Raw genomic sequence first — 16,580 nt, forward strand, 5'->3', positions numbered from 1 at the left:
AGTAGAGTAGAAAATCAACTCGCGATCTGCAGCGACGTTGAGTGAAAGCGCAAAGTGGTTAAGCAAAGCTGGTGGATAGAAGGTGGAAGGTCGGATGAAAATTGCTTCCCGCGGGCGATATGATAATGAAAGAATGTAGGTGGGGGATTGTGTGTAGTGGAGAGCCGGGCGGTGTCTGGATGGCAACTCTACATTTCCTCTACGTTCTAACGGGTTTAGTGAATATTATAAGATATATAGTTCAATTGGGCGTTTGTTTCAGTTACTCTACGCAGTTTTGATTTTGTGTCTCGGTTTATTGTGGGTGATTCACGTATCTTTGCGCAAGAAAATCCCTGACGACTTGAACAGCTGCACCACTATGTGCGCCACACTGGGTTGATAGAGCAGTGACGGTAGTAATAAACTAAAACATTCTTGATTGAGTTGAACTTTCATATCTTAAAAGAGAAACTTCTTTTAAACATCATCGTAATTATTTTCTATGGCAGGCTCCGGGTTTTTTTTTTCATGCTCATGATACATTGATTGCCACTGGGGATCTATTTGACGGTACAAAGGGTATAACAGCTGAAACCAATGGTAGGTTACTCATCGTCACTATCACTCGATGACTCCACCGAATCTTCAGAGTCGTCTTCGGAGTCTATCAGTGTAGATGGATCCTCCGCAGGCAACATGACGAAGGCAGCCAAGCATGTGATTCGGTTACCAGTTTCATTGGTGGCCAAGAGCTTTCCAATTTGAGTCGTGTCGTTCTTCTCTTGCTTCGCTGCGGAAACATCTTTCCCAGCCACCTTCCAAACACGGACAACTCCGTCGCTGTTGCCAGTGACGACCAAGAAGTCGTTGTGGAGTTCCTTTGCTTGACCTTCAAGAGTGAGGATTTCGAAATCCTTGATGCGGCCAGGGAACCCAGCTTCCTTTCCACCAAGCTGAGCAACAGGAGTAGCGTGGGAGATTGAGCATTCGGTATCATTTTCCGCTTCTTTGAGTTCTTTGGTCAAATAGAAGATCACTCGGCCATCCTCTGTAGAGACAGCCAAGAAATCTTCCTTTTTACCCCCCTTCAGAGGCAAAGAGATATACTTCATCTGGTGAAGTTTGCTCCGCGGGCTAGGAAGAACTCTGCATCTAGGGATCGAGTCCTGTTCTGATAGTCAGAAATTTGTTCAATGGTATACCATCCAGAAAACTTACGATTCCGAACACTACCGCACCCCATTCGAAGGCAACAGCGAACTCCTCTCCCTCAGAGTCCCATGCAATGCGCCGACCTTCTCCAGTGCTCCATCTAGACTCCTTGACACCTTGTAGGACCTCCCTGGTGAAGTTCAACACACCGGCCTTTCTGCCGGTCACGAGATTCCACAATCTCATACATCTCTCACCTCGTCCAACACTCAGCATAAGCTTCATACTGGGGTGCACCGCAAAATGGTTCACTCCAGATGGAGCAGCTCCGACAGGCGCTGTGTCACCGCTTGGCCGACCTTGAATTTTTGGGTTTGGTGCTTTGATTGTTGATACGACGGTCCAGTCACGGGTCTTGGAGACGGAGATTGTGTTGTCCTCTCCGGCTGCGAGTAACTTGGTTCGCGAAGGGAAATTCAACGAGGTAATACTAGCAGTGTGGTGCAACAATGATCCTAGCTCACGGTTCCGGGGGTTTTCGAGGATCTTGTTTCCGGCGAAGGTTGGCACGGATGGGTAGTCTTCATTCACGGCAGGGGGTGCGGCGGAGATCGAATACAAGTTGATGCGCTCATCTGTACTACCACTGGCCAGCATTACCTTTTGGGCATCGACAGGGTCGGTGGGTTTGGGTAGTGGCGACAATGCTAGGCAACGAATCGCAGATCCATGGGCTTCAAATAAGAAAGTATCCATGCATTGGATGGCTGGAGAGTCGGCATCGGTCTTTGCTTTGAGGCTAGAGGCTGGGACCCCGACTGTGAAGCCATGGAGCACCCGCTCATAAGAGCCTGTGACAACTTGGACAGTGAAAGCTGCATCGAGAGTCTCTGAAGGTGTAGGGACGGATTTGGTAGCCTTGGGAGGAGTCCCAGCAGTCTTGTCCTCCTTAGAGGCATCAGTTCTCTTGCGTTTCACCATGGTTGCTCAAATAATGATTGTGGTTTGTGTATTGTAGCTGTGAAAGCTCGATCTAGAGGGCGGACAACTTTTTTTCTTGATTTTCTGCCGGCGGTTTATCGGCCGCTTTGATAGGAAATGGGTGCCTGGCGGAAATGCCTTCTCGCCATAATTATGAGGTGTCAATAGTTGGAAAAATGCCTGAGGCCTCACATACGCAAGCGGAGAGCCATTGAATGTCAGTAAACTAATACGGTGCGTTACCAGTTGATGAGAGCATTCTTTCTGAAACACACAAGTCTTTGACAACCAAATATTAGCCCATTAATGTAGAAACTAATCTTCCCCAAAGTTGATAACACAAAGTGATTTTTCACTTCCTTCATCTTCAAAGGGAATTCTTTTGAAGTACCAGGTACCTGGTCAAGCCGTGTAATTTTAATAGAGGGAGCGAGTAACTGGTTGTACCTAAACCAACATCCTTCCCGTTCTTCCACATTTTTCATACCGCCCTGTAACCTCATTTTCACCCCCTTCGAAAAGATCCTGCCCCAGGTGCTTTTCATCGCCTCCTACCCTCCACCCATCATTTTCATCTTTTTTGAGCGATTTTTTCCATCTGGATGACCTCGCTCGATCAGTTCCCCTTATTCCCGCGTTAATCGGATGCTGCGTTCCGAAGCTAGACTCCATGCTCCGTGACGAGCTCCTACGATCTAAAAACGATGAGATCGCGTAAGTTTTAATTTTTTTCGCGACAGGAATTCAATTGGAAGTCTAGAAAACGATGAATTTATCGCTAATTTGGTGGTTAGAAACTGTTTGTCGCGCAGAAAGCGCAAGCTCAGCGCATTGTATCTAGCCACGGTCGGGTTTGGCGCGACTGAGGACGCTCAATACCACCAGAAAGAACAGGCCTTCCTTGACGCCAACGATCTATCCAAGTTAGTCCAACCACCTTGCTACTCCATTACTCGAGTTAACTTCACATTTAATTATTCCATTTTTGGGTTATAATCTCAATGCTGATTTCCTATCTAGAGGTCGTTACTTCAATGAAGATACTCTTCCACCGCCGACCCATGCGCGCGCGGGCTCACCATGTCGAAATGCAACCCCCCCGACAACAGCTGCTATCAATAGTGACAAAGCTATTGATGGAATTCCTCCACCCTTAACTGTTGATGGTGGAGCTCCGCACGCGACCGAGCCTCAACAGCGCAGAACGCCCGTTCTAGACCAACCCCGGACTGCGACACCTAATCTTGCGCCTACCCCGGTGGACACAACCGAAACCTATGGGACCTCAGTGCCGGCCATCGGCTCTAATTCAAAGGATCTCAACGTGCCACCGATCGCTGTGCAGTCACTTAATTTATTGCGTCCCGAACAGAAAGTCAGTTCACTGGCAGCAGAAACACCGCTCAGTGCCTACGACCATGAGGGAAATCAAGCAAAGACGTCTCCCCGAGTGTCGAAACCAGCTGCGACTGGAGTTCCATCTCTGGAAATTCCCTCCGACCCTCTTGGAAAGAAACACGAAGCACGACCCTCTCTTACCTTGGGCCCATCTCAGCACGAACAACCACCATCACCTGCCTCCTCTATTGACCCTTACAATAATAACACCCCTATTCCAGTTGCCGCATCACCCGACACAAGCCCCGCAGAAGAAGTGGCCGAGGAAATTGGGACAATTGATCGCCCAAAGCACAAGCCTGACCGACCTGCCCATGCCCGCCCGAGTTTGGTTCCCTTGACCCCAGACGAGCAGTTACGCCTCGAAGAGGCTCAGTCGAAACCCGAGCAGCCTCTGACTAGTGTGATGACCGATCTACCCTCATCGAAAGAGGTGATTCTGGAGAGCATGGACACTGGGGCCCACACAGATCGCATGGATATCGACCAGGAACCTGTCCCCGTTTCATCTGAAGCGAAATCACTGCAAGGACCCGAGACGAATATGCGAGACCCGTTGTCACCAACCGCACAAGCTGAAACCATTGCAGATTCAGCTGTCGTGACTCCTACGGCCAAAAAGCTTTTTATGCCAGCCACTCAACCTGGCTCAATACAACCGGAGCGCATGACCACTCGAGTATCATCCGGAGCTATTCGACATAAGTCTGTTTCCGAGATACTTGGAGAAACCCCTAAGAGTGTTACTCATGATCGAAGCCACCCAGCTACTCCATCTGATCAAGGCTCTCCTGATTCTGTTGCAAGAATGCGCTTCAAGGACCGAAAGGAGCGGGAGAAGGAGAGAAGCCGACTTTCAACTGTTGTATTTCCAAAGCAGCCAGCTCAGCAGGAGAAAGCCGACATGGACCTGACGCACCGAGACATGGATGCGGTTGCCAAACTGAATGAGGAGCAAGACTATCTTTTCACATTATTCTTGAACAGAGCGTACGCTCCTCCACGGGGAACAAACCTGAATACTCTGCTGGCATCTGCGCACAAGACTTTGAATACTAACAATCATCTGCTTGAATACCAAGAACAGATGGATTGCCGGACTCTCCGGCGCATTTATGCTCTGCAAAATGCCAACCGATGGCCGTTGCGACAATTAAAACGCTCTGTTGAACCTCCCCGCCAGGGAACGCACTGGGACGTTCTTCTAGATCACATGAAGTGGATGCGGACCGACTTCCGGGAGGAACGAAAATGGAAGATTGCTGCTGCAAAGAGTTGTGCTGATTGGTGCGCAGAATATGTCAACTGCGACGTGGAACATCGGACTCTGCTTCGTGTCCAAACAAAGACTCAAAAGTCAAATCTGGCAGAAAAGGATACCTCTAAGGCCGGTCTTAGTCCACCCTCTGACGATGTTGGTGATGAAGTGTTTGGTGTTGGTCATCACACTCCGGATCTCATCCCATCCGCCGAGGAGGAATCAGTCAGTGATGGGTTCAATGACGAGCCTCGACACGACATTCATGATACAGTTGCCCCGGCTGCTATCTTCTCCTTGGGCTCGGATGAGTTCAACTTCTCAATTGACATGACTCCCGCCGCCGAAAAGTTGTTAGACGAACTGCCTATATATGGACCACTCCAGATCGCCCCTGGCACGAACGCACCAGCATTCAAAGTCTCTCCTGACACAGTTTGGAAAACGGAACTATTACCAGTGTCCAAATTTGCATCGGCCAAGATCAAATTCCACGATGACGATCATCCTCGCAAACGGAGCCGATATGACTACTCCCAGTACGGCAATGATTTGGATAATCGCATCACCGAACTGGCGCCTGAGCAGACAAACGTTGCACTGTTCCGACCAGAGAACAAGCCCATTCGTGATCGGATTCACCCTGGTCATCAATTTCGGCCTCCGACTGAACATCCCATGCCATCTGTTGGGTTCTTTGAATCACGTTCGTCCTCGCAATGGACTTACGCCGAGGATGATGAACTTCGACGCTTGGTCAAGGAGTACTCTTACAACTGGTCTCTAATTTCTAGCTGTCTTACCCCGTCGTCATTCTTCACCTCTGGCGCTGAGAGACGGACTCCTTGGGAATGTTTCGAGCGATGGGTAGGACTGGAAGGTCTTCCTGCAGATATGTCCAAGACTCAATACTTCCGAGCTTACCACCAGAGGCTTGAGACCGCCCAACGCACTGTTTTGGCTCAGCAGCAGGCTGCCCAGCAACAGCAGCAACAACAGCAGCAGCAGCAGCAAGGCGCCAACGCTCAGCCTCAACCACCTGTCCGTCGGAGGACTACTCAGCCTCTTCGTGTGGACCGGAGACGATCTTCGAAGCATCTTGCTCTGCTTGATGCGATGCGAAAGCTGGCCAAGAAGCGGGAAACTATGCTTCAGAAACAGCAACATGGTATGTTTGGAATACAAGCATGTCACCTTGTGCTAAGAACCTCACTAATATTTCATTTCTTAGCTTCCCACCTCGCTTCATTGCGAAAGGCCAATGAGGCTAACCAGCCCAAGCCACCGATTTCGTCTCCGGCTGAGTTTAGCCGGTTGAAGTACGATAGAGAGATGAAGCTGCAGGAAAGGCAGGAGCAGTATCGCCAACAAATGATTGCGCAACAAAGAGTGAGTGATTGTTCACGTCCCTACTTGACAGCACTGTGGCTTATCCCCCATATAGGCTAGTCTCGCAGCGCAGCGTTCCGGCCAAGTACCTAACCAGCAACAAATGATGAATGCGCCGGGGCGTAACAACACCATGCCCCCCACTTCTAATCCTAGCCTACCGGGTGGAACTCCGAACGGAATGGCAAACGGCATGCCTCCTACTGCTGGTGTCAACCAAGCCCGCCCTATTCCACTACAGAACATGCCTAATGGGATACAGCCGAGTGGCCAGATGCCCAATGGAATGACCATGAAGATGATGCCGCAAGCTCAAATGCAGCAGACGCCAGGGGCACGACCAGGCCTACCAATGCAAGCCTCTCCTGATAACACGCGCGTGATTCGAGAAGCCAATCGATTGCAGGAGCAGCAGCGTCTTCTCCAGTCTCGGCAACAGCAGCAGCATCCTCCTCAGCAGGGTCAGCAATTCCACAACCCGCAATTTGGGTCTCAGGGATCGCCAAACCTGAACATGGCAAATGTTAATGGTACTCCAAACAACCCTGCTATGATAGCTGCCCTCCAAAACCAAGGGGGGATGCAAAGTCCGTCGTTCCACGGTAGCACACCGCAAGGCGTCTCAACCCCATCCCCTCGCATGGGCCAGCCCAATCCTCTTTCGAGCGGTGTCGTGCCCCAAATCAGCACTCTTCAAAGTCAGATTCAACGCACGAACCCGAATATGCCTCCCGAGCAAGTGACCAAGCTGGCCACGGATCGACTCAACCAGTATCAACAACAGCAACAGCAGCGCTTGTCCCAACAAGCAGCGATGAATGCTGCTGCAGGTAGCATCAATGCAAATGCCGTTCAGGCTAACTACCAAGTTCCCCACGAGGCTAGTTTCCAGACCCCGAACGGCGGTTCTGCAATGCAGGTCCCTCAAAACCAAGGGTTCTCCCCAATGATGCGGGTCCCCCAGGCCGGTCAGCAAAATCGCGTTGGTCCGACTAGCTCGCCCGCCATGAATGGTGCTGCACCCATGCCCAGCCGGAGCGCCACTCCTCAAAACCAGCGCAGCGGCAGCGCCCAAGCTGGCGCTGTTCAAGGTTCCAGCAAGAGCCCGCACGCTCCGGCAGCTCAGACCGCGACCAGCTAGGAGCTTGCTCAACTTGTCCCCTTTCTTCCTCCCCTGAAATGCCTTGCGCGAAACCATTTTCCCTCCTCGCTTTACGTTCGTCTGTACATACTTACACCAACCCTTACGCTGATTTATTTCTAAACCTTGTTGTTGACTCGGATTCTCGCGCTACAACTACAACGGCACCTACCCCATTTCTTGGCCTTTACTGCACGCGTGCTTTTTTTTCTTTGGTTTGTTGAAAACGATGTTCATCATTTACTTTGAACTTGATACGCACTGGCTCTTTTTTACACCAGTGCTGCTCAGAATTCTGGGCTTGGGCATGTATCATTGGGAACAGGCGAAACTGGGACGGATGGATTATTCTAGGAATTGAAATGAATTGTATGATTAGTTTGGAGGTTCTTTTTCCAAGGATGTCTCCGTAATTACAATGCTTCCACTTGTAGAGTTACATAGCGCGTGCCAACAAAGTCCTTCCCACCTGTCTCCCCAGCTACTTCCATTCCTCATGTCTATTCTACACAACTTGCTCTCTCTAATTCCTTTCTTAGCTGACAGAATCCCCCTGTGTGACCGTGACCCCCCAATTCTATATGTGAATCCAACCAGAGCGAGTTGACACCAGGACACAGGACCTTAACTACACTCCACTCCGTTGAAGATACCTCGGCTGCATAACTGGTATGGTATCAAATCTGAAATGACATATTAAGCATCAGCTGCAATGAAAACAAGTCATCTCTCTCCGTGGTAGCTCTCCGGTCTTTTTGTCTCTTAATGTCATAATTAAGGACGATAGACACTAAGCAAGGAAAGTAGAGATTTTGTAGAATTTATATCTTCTGGCTACTCTCAATCTTGAGATTTGAGACAACCCTGTCAGGTTTTGCAAACACTGAGATATCCATACTCCGAACGAAACCGAAATTTAAATAGACGCACCTAACTTCCCCTAACCCTTTACTTGACTTTTCTGACCAACTGCCACTCCAATGCCCTGGGTGGTTTGGGAGCCTGGGTTGTGCTTTTTGGCACACTTTGGCACACTTTTGGCTTATCATTTTCCCATATCAACCACCCGGATACCAGCTGAATCAAATCAAGCCCAGTCTCCCCAGTGGGGATCACTGGATTACAGGGTATCTTCTGGTAGTAATCGTCAACGATATATAGAAGGTTTCGCGCGTAACAATGGCTCTTAGAACCGTCTAGCATTGCTCCACTCGAGGTGGCCCTGTATGCCGATCAGCCCAGCCAACATCATCGCGTCAAATCTATGCCCAAGATTATCAACTCTAACCGGCACGGAGACATAGCCCAGAGGAGTTTCATCTGTGTCTATACGGCGTGACAAAGCCTGATCAAGCCCTAACTCCGTGTCCCGTTCCTTAAAGCCTCGCGAACATGCTGGAAGAATTTGTTCTGGGTACAGCAGCTTTCCGTCGTCACCCCAGAAGCAAAAGGCCGATAACCAGCCCGTCAGATAGGTCGGTCCGCTTGCACCACCTCTTCTGTCGGCAGATTTGCTTCAGAAACTTAGTACATCCGGTGCTTCGGGGTTATCAGGCTCATCCCCCCAGATGAGCTAGCTGAGCAAGCTTTGTTACCACAAGTTCCCAGTCCCCACGCTCACCGAGTAAAGTGACAGACGGGTTTCCGCACCGCAAAGCGAATTGGTAGGAGAAATACTTCTGCATAGAGCCCATCATTATGACAGCTGCCACCACTTCATCGGATACAGTCGTAGTGCTAAAGGCCGGCATGGTCCAGCTCGGCGAATCCAGATTCACCACACGTTTTCCCATCAGCTCCGTCCTGCACAGTGCCATTTCACCGAAGTTCACAGTATCCATGGTATCGATTGTGGTAATTTCCAGACTTACTGTACTCTTATGCGCGACGAATAGATGCCAGATGTCCTCGGAATGCGCAATGACGAAGAAACTGAGCTGTGACAAAATGGTGAACCTTGCGTCTTCGGGCTGGAGCACAAAGAGGTGGTATTGACTATTAACATGGAACACGGCCCCAATAAAGCCATTTTCGGACGTGGAGATGTATGTGTCGAAGAAGTCTTTAGTGAGTTCCCAATCAATCGTTTGCTAGCGCTATGCTCCTTTGGGCAGGATTGTTTGAAGCGCTCTTCGATATCAGCGACCCTTTGGAGTTTCAATCCACGCGGTAGATGCTTGGGTGTAGGGGTGAAGGTGATAGGCATGTTGTCGTTGAGGAGGATGAATAGTGAAGTGAGAGAGAGGGAGTGCAAGAGAAGAGTAGTAGAATTTTTTAAAGAGACCAGAAAAAAGTAAATCTTGGATCGAGAAAGATGGATTTGATGTGAATAGTGTTGAGAGAATAGAAGACGAAGATGACTCTAACCCTTTTGGCTATATAGTGCTTTTAGTGCACAAGGAAAGTATGCACTTGAACCTCAGAACATCAGAGCCTGATCTCAAATCAAGACTTGTGGGATGCCTGACTGTAGTAGGGAATTTCTCGCCTGGTCTCGTTTATCGTTGACCTTGATAGTTCTACATGAGGGGACTCTCGTTAACAAATTCGTAGTACCGGTAAGGTAGAATAAGCAGCTTGAAAGTGAAACGTCACGAAAGATCAACATGACATGGCCAAGGGCTGAAACCCCGATATTCCCAGAAAGGCATACCCATCCGTGGTAGATGGTGTATCGGGATAGGATTTGACCCAAAATCAATGCCATTTTCGGCACGGTGAAGAAAAGGTCCAAGTTAGTGAATTGGATCAAGAGGGTAGTCTCTTCCTTTCAAGGAAAAGACGGGGTTGACAGAGACTTTTAAAGATCTAAAGTTGCTACACCTCTAGGGCTAGTTCTACTTTCCCAATCAGGAAATTCTTGAACAAGTACGCTCTGGTGTGAGGCATCTCCCGGTTCCACTCATAGGTGATCCTTCTTTTCACCTATTCAGCTTGTCTGTTGGGCACAGTAGTGGTTCTGTACTTGATTCGGGGAACTGTTGATGGGAAATCCAATTCCAAGTCTGATTCTAAGGTTCGATCGTCCTCATGAATGCACTAAATCTTGCCTAACTGTCTATAGGGCCTATGGTCTTTGCTTACTTCAGATGAAAAATTTGGTCTTGACAATGGCCATACTCACTTGCGTCTTTCCATTAATAGTTACTATTCTTCTACCCTCAATCGAACCGGCGGTATTGTACACAACATAGGATCGAGACGTCACTGGAAGTGGAAGCACGAAAGGAATCTTGGAAAAAAACAAAACGTCAGATAATTCTTCCGACAACAGAGAGCTATCTCTGTGGAAAAGTTCCAAAAATTAAAAGTAAGGAGATGAGAACAGAGCTCCTTTTTTGTGCTCTTGATGGACAGTGGAGAACTTGGCAAGTATAGTCAGTATCCACAGAGGTGAGGCTAAAAGGCCCGATCGGTTCCCGAAGGAGCTCCTTTCAGACGGCCCGCCCGACATGCTTCGTGCCATTGGACTAGGACTAAGGCCTTAGCCCAGTTTCAGACTTAACTAAGCCGCATCGAAGACCCAATCAGTGCCCTCAGGATCCCCCGTTCACTGGACAACAGAAGACATCTGTGGCATATGAATCTGGAGCTGAAGGTCAAAAAATTGAAGGGAACTCAACAGTAACCACGATGGGCATTGTGGACCGGGAGTGGTATCAAGAAGGAGGAAGAAGAAGAAGAAGGGAGAGAACTGGGGTTGGTGACAATTTTTGACCCAAAAGGGAAGGCACCTTGCAAGGTATTAGTGAATGTCCCTTGAGGCACTCGGTGTGGGTTTAGTAAGAGCATATCATGCATTGTGTTTAATGAGCTATTTTTGGGGGGGGGGGGGGGGGGGGGGGGGGGGCCCTATCGGATTATAGCCTGATTCAAACTTCCAATGAAGACCTACACAATAAATATTCGTGAGTCAGATGTATAGAGCATGTAGGTTAAATTACCGCCATAGAAAATCTGTCGATTTAACCGCGCGCTTCCAGTTTTGCCACCGCCCAGAAGCTCTCAACTATCGATTGCGTCTCGAGCTCTCTCTTCCTTCAGCAGTTCAGTCGCTTCAAACTAAGAAATCATCGCGATGGCTTCACGCGACCATACCGAGGGCGGGAAACCGCCGTCCAAACCAATCTCTATCTCTTTATCTAGTTCAAATGGTCCTCCGAAAAAGACCGGTTTCAACCTCCAATCCTCAAATCGCGGCCATTCTGCAATTTCCCCAGCAAACGGCCGGTCACTACCACGGCGACCTCACCAGCTCGGTTACACCGATGACTCCGACGAAGATGAGGCCCCTCCGGTTCACGAGGAAATCTTAGGGTTCGACACCCACACAGGTGGCGCCATTACCGCGGACGGACAAGCAGTCGCGGACGCAAACAAGCCACTGATCATCCCCGTCACGAGCCAGAACAACTGGCGCGACCGACCGGGTATGAAAAAAAGCAAGAAGAACCTGCTTCCTAGTGAAGTGCAGGCTATGCAGGAAGCGCAAAAGAACGGACAAGCACCTCCCGGAGAGCCTACAGTAGAGACAGATACGCCCAGCATGGCGTACGGGCTGAGCTTTGCACGGCAGTCTGCAGAAATGGCGGATGGTGGCGCAGCAGTGGATCAAGACCAGGCCATGCCTGATGCGAAACCTGTTGAGACCAAGCCCCTTACCGACGACGAGATTGCCATGCAGGCGCTGATTCGGGAAACTACCGGCGACGTGGAACGGAGGTCAGACCTTATTATTGAGTCTGCTACAAAGGAGGCAGAGTCAGTCCACTACAGCGAGCTCGGATCTTTCCGTACAGATGTCGCATCCCGGCCTGAGCCTGCTACTTTGGACGCTTACAATGCCATTCCCGTTGAGGAATTCGGTGCCGCGTTGCTACGAGGCATGGGTTGGAAGGATGGTCAATCTATTGGACGAGGCAAATACAGTAGTGCCACAGCTGCAGAGAGAGCGAAAACCCCTCGTGTTCCAGAACGACGACCTGGGTTCCTCGGCATTGGCGCAAAGGATTCATCTGGCGGCAAGGGAGCTGAAATCGAACTCGGAGCCTGGGGAAAAGCGGCTATGCGCAAGGCGTCGAGGAAACAGGGGGAGGAGAACGACAAGGCTGAGGGTGTGTACATGCCTATCACGATGCGGAATAAGAAAACCGGCGAGCAACTCACCGAAGATGAACTCGCTGCTCTAAAAAAAGAGGCCAAGTCCAAACCTCCCACGGATGACGACTGGCGCGAGCGACGGGATCGTAACCTTGAGAAGAGTGGCCGGGACAAGGATCGAGACCGGGAATATCGCAAACGAGATTACGATGAGGAGGAGGATCGTTCTCGTCGGAAGACTGGGTCCTCGCGACATGACCGTAACCGCAGTCGGTCTAGTGGCCGCCAATTTTCTAGTCGTTCCTCTCGACATGATGATGATGATGATGATGATGAGAAAATCAGACGGGACGACCGTTCCTATCGAGATCGAGACCACGACCGGGATCGTCGCCGGGACCGTGATGATGACAAGGACGATCGAAGAAGAGATCGAGAGCGGGACAGGGACCGCAGCCATCGGTCTCGAGATGATAGATACAGCAGCTCACGGCACTCGTCTCACTCATCTCGGAATGACCGAGATCGTGATCGTGACTCCCGTCGGAGTCGTCGCGATAATTAGAGGCTAGATGCTCTGGCTTAGGGGGTTGAAGGACATTGGGGTGTCTGTACAGGACAAATTAGTGCATCTATGGAGTACATATCCCCCCCCCCCCTCCTTTTAATTACTTTACCACGAGAATCAACCAAAATGAGATACCCTGAACAATCAAAAATAGATGGCTTGGGCCAAAGAACAATTTCCATGATACATTGTTCAATTCTATAAAGAGATGGCTTTTATCCTTCCCACCCATAGTACTCCAAGAACGAAAGCGCCAAATTCAATGTACAAACAAGGCAAAAGACCAAAGCCAGACTATGCTTCCAACATGATAACGTCCTTCTCATGCTGCTCCTCGTCACTGACATTGCCCACAGTCAAATCCCGCAGTCCACCAAGTCCAACACCACCATCCATCTCACCGAGAACCCACTCAACCAGGTAGCTGTCATCGACTAACTCCTCAACGCGCTTGTAATGTCTCTCAGTGTATGCAGCTAGTGCCTGGAGAATGTCCTTCAGACCAGCCGCGGCACGACCATCCTTTCCGCGGACGGACTGAGTCGCAAGCTCCACGAAAGTAGACGCGGGATAAGAGCGGAACAGAGCATGCAGGATGCGCTGTGAGACGCGCGAGGTGCGCGCATTAGTGTTCCAGTCCCGGAGACGGAGCAGGAGCGTACGAAGATTAGCAGGGTCCAAGTTCTGCAGGACTTCGTCAATGGACGGATTACCGGACAGACTGGCTGCAGCACGCTCACGGTCCTCGGCCGGAGCTGTTGGGTCGTCTGCGGCATTGATGGCGGAGGTGAAGAGCGAGAGCAGTCTACCCGGGTGGTTGAGTTGCAATGCTAGAGTGATGGCTTCACGGTAGGCACCGGCGCGGATGTAGTTCTGCAGCTCTTGGTCCTGTTCGACGCGAGCAGAGCTGGCGTTGACCGCGGCTGTGTAGGTGGATGATGTCGTATCGGTCCAGAAGGTCACTGTTGCGTCGGCAGAACCAGAGGCAATGGCGTAGGGAGTGGTGTTGAGCTTGGAGGAGGTTGGTTTCACGTCTGCACGTGAGCCGGATGGGGTTGGGCTGGCAAGAGCCCAGACTCGGTCGATGTGGTTGTCCAGGGTGGTTTCGAGCTCGCCTGTGTAGGGGGACCAGATCTTGACCAGACCGTCTGCGGCAGCGGAGGCGATGAGGGGACGGTCCTGGATGACGTTTTTGCGTGCTGATGCGGCCTCCTCGTCATCCTCCTCGTCGTCAGTTTGATTGTTCGAGACCTGCGGAGGCGGGAGCCAGAGAACTTTGAGAACACTATTGGTGTGGCCCTCGAAAGTCAAGAGACAGCTGTAGTCAGATAGACTCCACAGTTTGACGGTCTTGTCACCAGAGCCTGTGACTGCTAGACCACGGCTCGTGCTGGTACGTGAATCAGAGTTGATAATCGGTGTGCCTTGTGGCGCGAATCGCACCGACCAAACACCTCGCTTGTGGCCACGGAGGACACCTACTGACGAGCCTTCGTCGGCGGCCCAGATCTTCACAGTGCGATCTTGTGATGCTGAGGCAAATAATTCAGATGTAGAATCAACATCAATGGCATTGATATCTTTTTCGTGAGCCTTGCGGGTATAGATAGCCTTAGGATAGTGTGGCTTTTCTCCTGTCAGGGGCGCCAACTTGCTTGTGTCCCATCGCTTGATTGTGCGATCTTGCGAACCAGTTATTAAAAAGGCTGGCGGGTGGTTCAAAGGGTCGTTATATGCGGCACTACCAACGGGCGGTGGCACGCGCGGAAGGGCGATTGCTCCCAATGACTCGGCATGGCCAGTGAAAATAGCAAAGCAGGTGTAAGAGGACGTCTTTGGGTCAATACGCCAAAGACGGGCTGTGTTGTCTTTAGCACCAGTTGCTAACCAGTGTCCCGACCAATCTGCATCAATGCAAATGATAATATCGTCGTGGCCTTCAAGATGTGTGACATCAGCACCAAAGTACTCCTCTCCCTGAGTTGAGGGTCGATCTTCCGAGGGAGCAACCGAAACCACACGAATACTCTCTGTGTTGGTGGCCAATGCAAGCATCGATCTATCAGGCCCAATGTAAGCCAGATCAATGATCTCGTCGTCATTGCCGGAAATGCGGCGGATGATGGCCAAAGGCTCCAAAGTTGACCCAGGCTTATAATCAGACAGCGACTCGAGCGAGTGGAGGCGGAGAGTCTGATCCGCATGGACGGTGAGGACGAAAGGCAGACCAGGCGTATACTGGATAGCTACAACACTTTCAAACTCTTCTCCAGCCTCTTGTTCCTCTGTGATCTCGCTTCCACGATTGCAGTCCCAAACTCGGAGCTTGCCATTTTCTCCACCGATTACGCACAGTCCACTATCTGCAATAAAAGCCGCGGCTTCCACACTCTCCAAAACAGGTATGATTCTGCGAGTCTTCCAAGTACGCGCATCCCAGACGATGACGGTTTTGTCTCGACTGGCCGAGACCAATGCGTTCTCTGACGAGGAAAAAGACAGACTGCGGACAAGGGAAACATGTGACTCGAGCGATGCAATGGACTTTCTCTTGTGCAGATCCCATACGCGCATTTTGCCATCTTCACTGCCAGATGCTAGGCGGAATCCTGCGGTGGAAACCGTACGGGCAGAGCTCTCCGTATCCTCATCGTCATCCTCCGCAGCCTGTTGCTTAGACTGGTTCTTCTTAGATGACTTGGCATTGCTGTCGGCAGCAGGAACCTCGAAAAAGCAAAGTGCAGAAACGACACCACCATGACCATGGAAAGTGTGAGTGACAAATCCGCCTCTGATATCCCAGACCTTGATTGAACCATCGGCACCGCCAGTGGCAAGCAGTGTTCCAGTAGGGTCAACAGCAATGGTCACAACGGGAGCTGTGTGGGGCTTAAGGGTTCGGAGAAGTTTTGCTTCAATGGTCTGAGAAGCTTCGTCGAAAGTTGAGAGGCCGTAGATTCGCATGGACATCGAGCGCGAGCAGACAATGGCGTGTGAGGCGGAAGGCGTAACTAAGCAAATTGTCAGCGTTTTATTCTCACCCCTAGGGCTTACAATACTCACTAGCCAGACCTGTGACAATTTCTCCATCCTGCAGCGTTCATGTGGTTAGTGTTTTGCAATTGGCGAAGATACCCAAGGCGACAAAACGTACCCCCTCCAGGCTAGTAAGCTGGTTACCAGTCTCCAAATCAACGATCAAGGCATCCTCGCCCACGCAGCTCAGCAGGATGCGCCCACTGGCATCAAGCGCCGTGCTACCTCCGGTGTAAATGGGGCGGAGCGTGCGGGACGCCTCGAAAGTTGTTTTGACAATAGCTTTCGACATGACTCTATAATATCTCGGCGTAAGTAAGTAAAGACTAGCACGCCATTGGCCAGTCAAAGAGCCGTAGAGATTGAATGATCGCAAAAAACGGCAGCTCGAGCGGGCAACTTTTTTTGATGTTTGCACTGTTTGTTTGGTGATAAGATATGGCTCGTGCCTCAGGCCAAGTGTAGCCGCATAAATAGCCACATGTGTACTTTCAACCGCTGGGCAATCGTCTGATCATGCTTCATCGCTTGCTATTTTGAATCCACAGGGTTCCGCGGGTTTTGTACCGATGGCA

At 50.5% G+C, this 16,580-nt stretch overlaps 5 protein-coding genes across 5 annotated transcripts; 2 read left to right on the forward strand and 3 right to left on the reverse strand.

Annotated features, from left to right (window-relative positions):
• Positions 1–587: 587 nt before the first annotated feature.
• Positions 588–2,115, reverse strand: Pdw03_8639 (60S ribosome biogenesis protein Mak11, putative; the record flags this gene model as incomplete). Its single annotated transcript, XM_014682362.1, has 2 exons — positions 588–1,148; positions 1,201–2,115. The coding sequence occupies 2 exons, from the start codon at positions 2,113–2,115 to the stop codon at positions 588–590; spliced, it is 1,476 nt and encodes a 491-aa protein (XP_014537848.1).
• Positions 2,116–2,785: 670 nt separating this feature from the next.
• Pdw03_8640 (Chromatin modification-related protein eaf1) lies at positions 2,786–7,301 on the forward strand (the record flags this gene model as incomplete). Its single annotated transcript, XM_014682363.1, has 5 exons — positions 2,786–2,829; positions 2,910–3,038; positions 3,136–5,939; positions 6,003–6,160; positions 6,216–7,301. 5 exons carry the CDS (start codon positions 2,786–2,788, stop codon positions 7,299–7,301), a joined length of 4,221 nt encoding a protein of 1,406 aa, XP_014537849.1.
• Positions 7,302–8,857: 1,556 nt separating this feature from the next.
• On the reverse strand, positions 8,858–9,507 carry Pdw03_8641 (duf4419 domain protein; the record flags this gene model as incomplete). Its single annotated transcript, XM_066102024.1, has 2 exons — positions 8,858–9,391; positions 9,448–9,507. The coding sequence occupies 2 exons, from the start codon at positions 9,505–9,507 to the stop codon at positions 8,858–8,860; spliced, it is 594 nt and encodes a 197-aa protein (XP_065957107.1).
• A 1,872-nt stretch (positions 9,508–11,379) lies between these two features.
• Pdw03_8642 (Pre-mRNA-splicing factor spp2) lies at positions 11,380–12,966 on the forward strand (the record flags this gene model as incomplete). The annotated part of the gene is made up of 1 exon (XM_014682365.1): positions 11,380–12,966. One exon carries the CDS (start codon positions 11,380–11,382, stop codon positions 12,964–12,966), a length of 1,587 nt encoding a protein of 528 aa, XP_014537851.1.
• A 297-nt stretch (positions 12,967–13,263) lies between these two features.
• Pdw03_8643 (Small nucleolar ribonucleoprotein complex subunit, putative) lies at positions 13,264–16,297 on the reverse strand (the record flags this gene model as incomplete). The annotated part of the gene is made up of 3 exons (XM_014682366.1): positions 13,264–15,980; positions 16,033–16,060; positions 16,124–16,297. The coding sequence occupies 3 exons, from the start codon at positions 16,295–16,297 to the stop codon at positions 13,264–13,266; spliced, it is 2,919 nt and encodes a 972-aa protein (XP_014537852.1).
• Between the last annotated feature and the right edge of the window lie 283 nt (positions 16,298–16,580).

This window comes from Penicillium digitatum, chromosome 3, assembly GCF_016767815.1.
Source record: "Penicillium digitatum chromosome 3, complete sequence".
NCBI lineage: Eukaryota > Fungi > Ascomycota > Eurotiomycetes > Eurotiales > Aspergillaceae > Penicillium > Penicillium digitatum.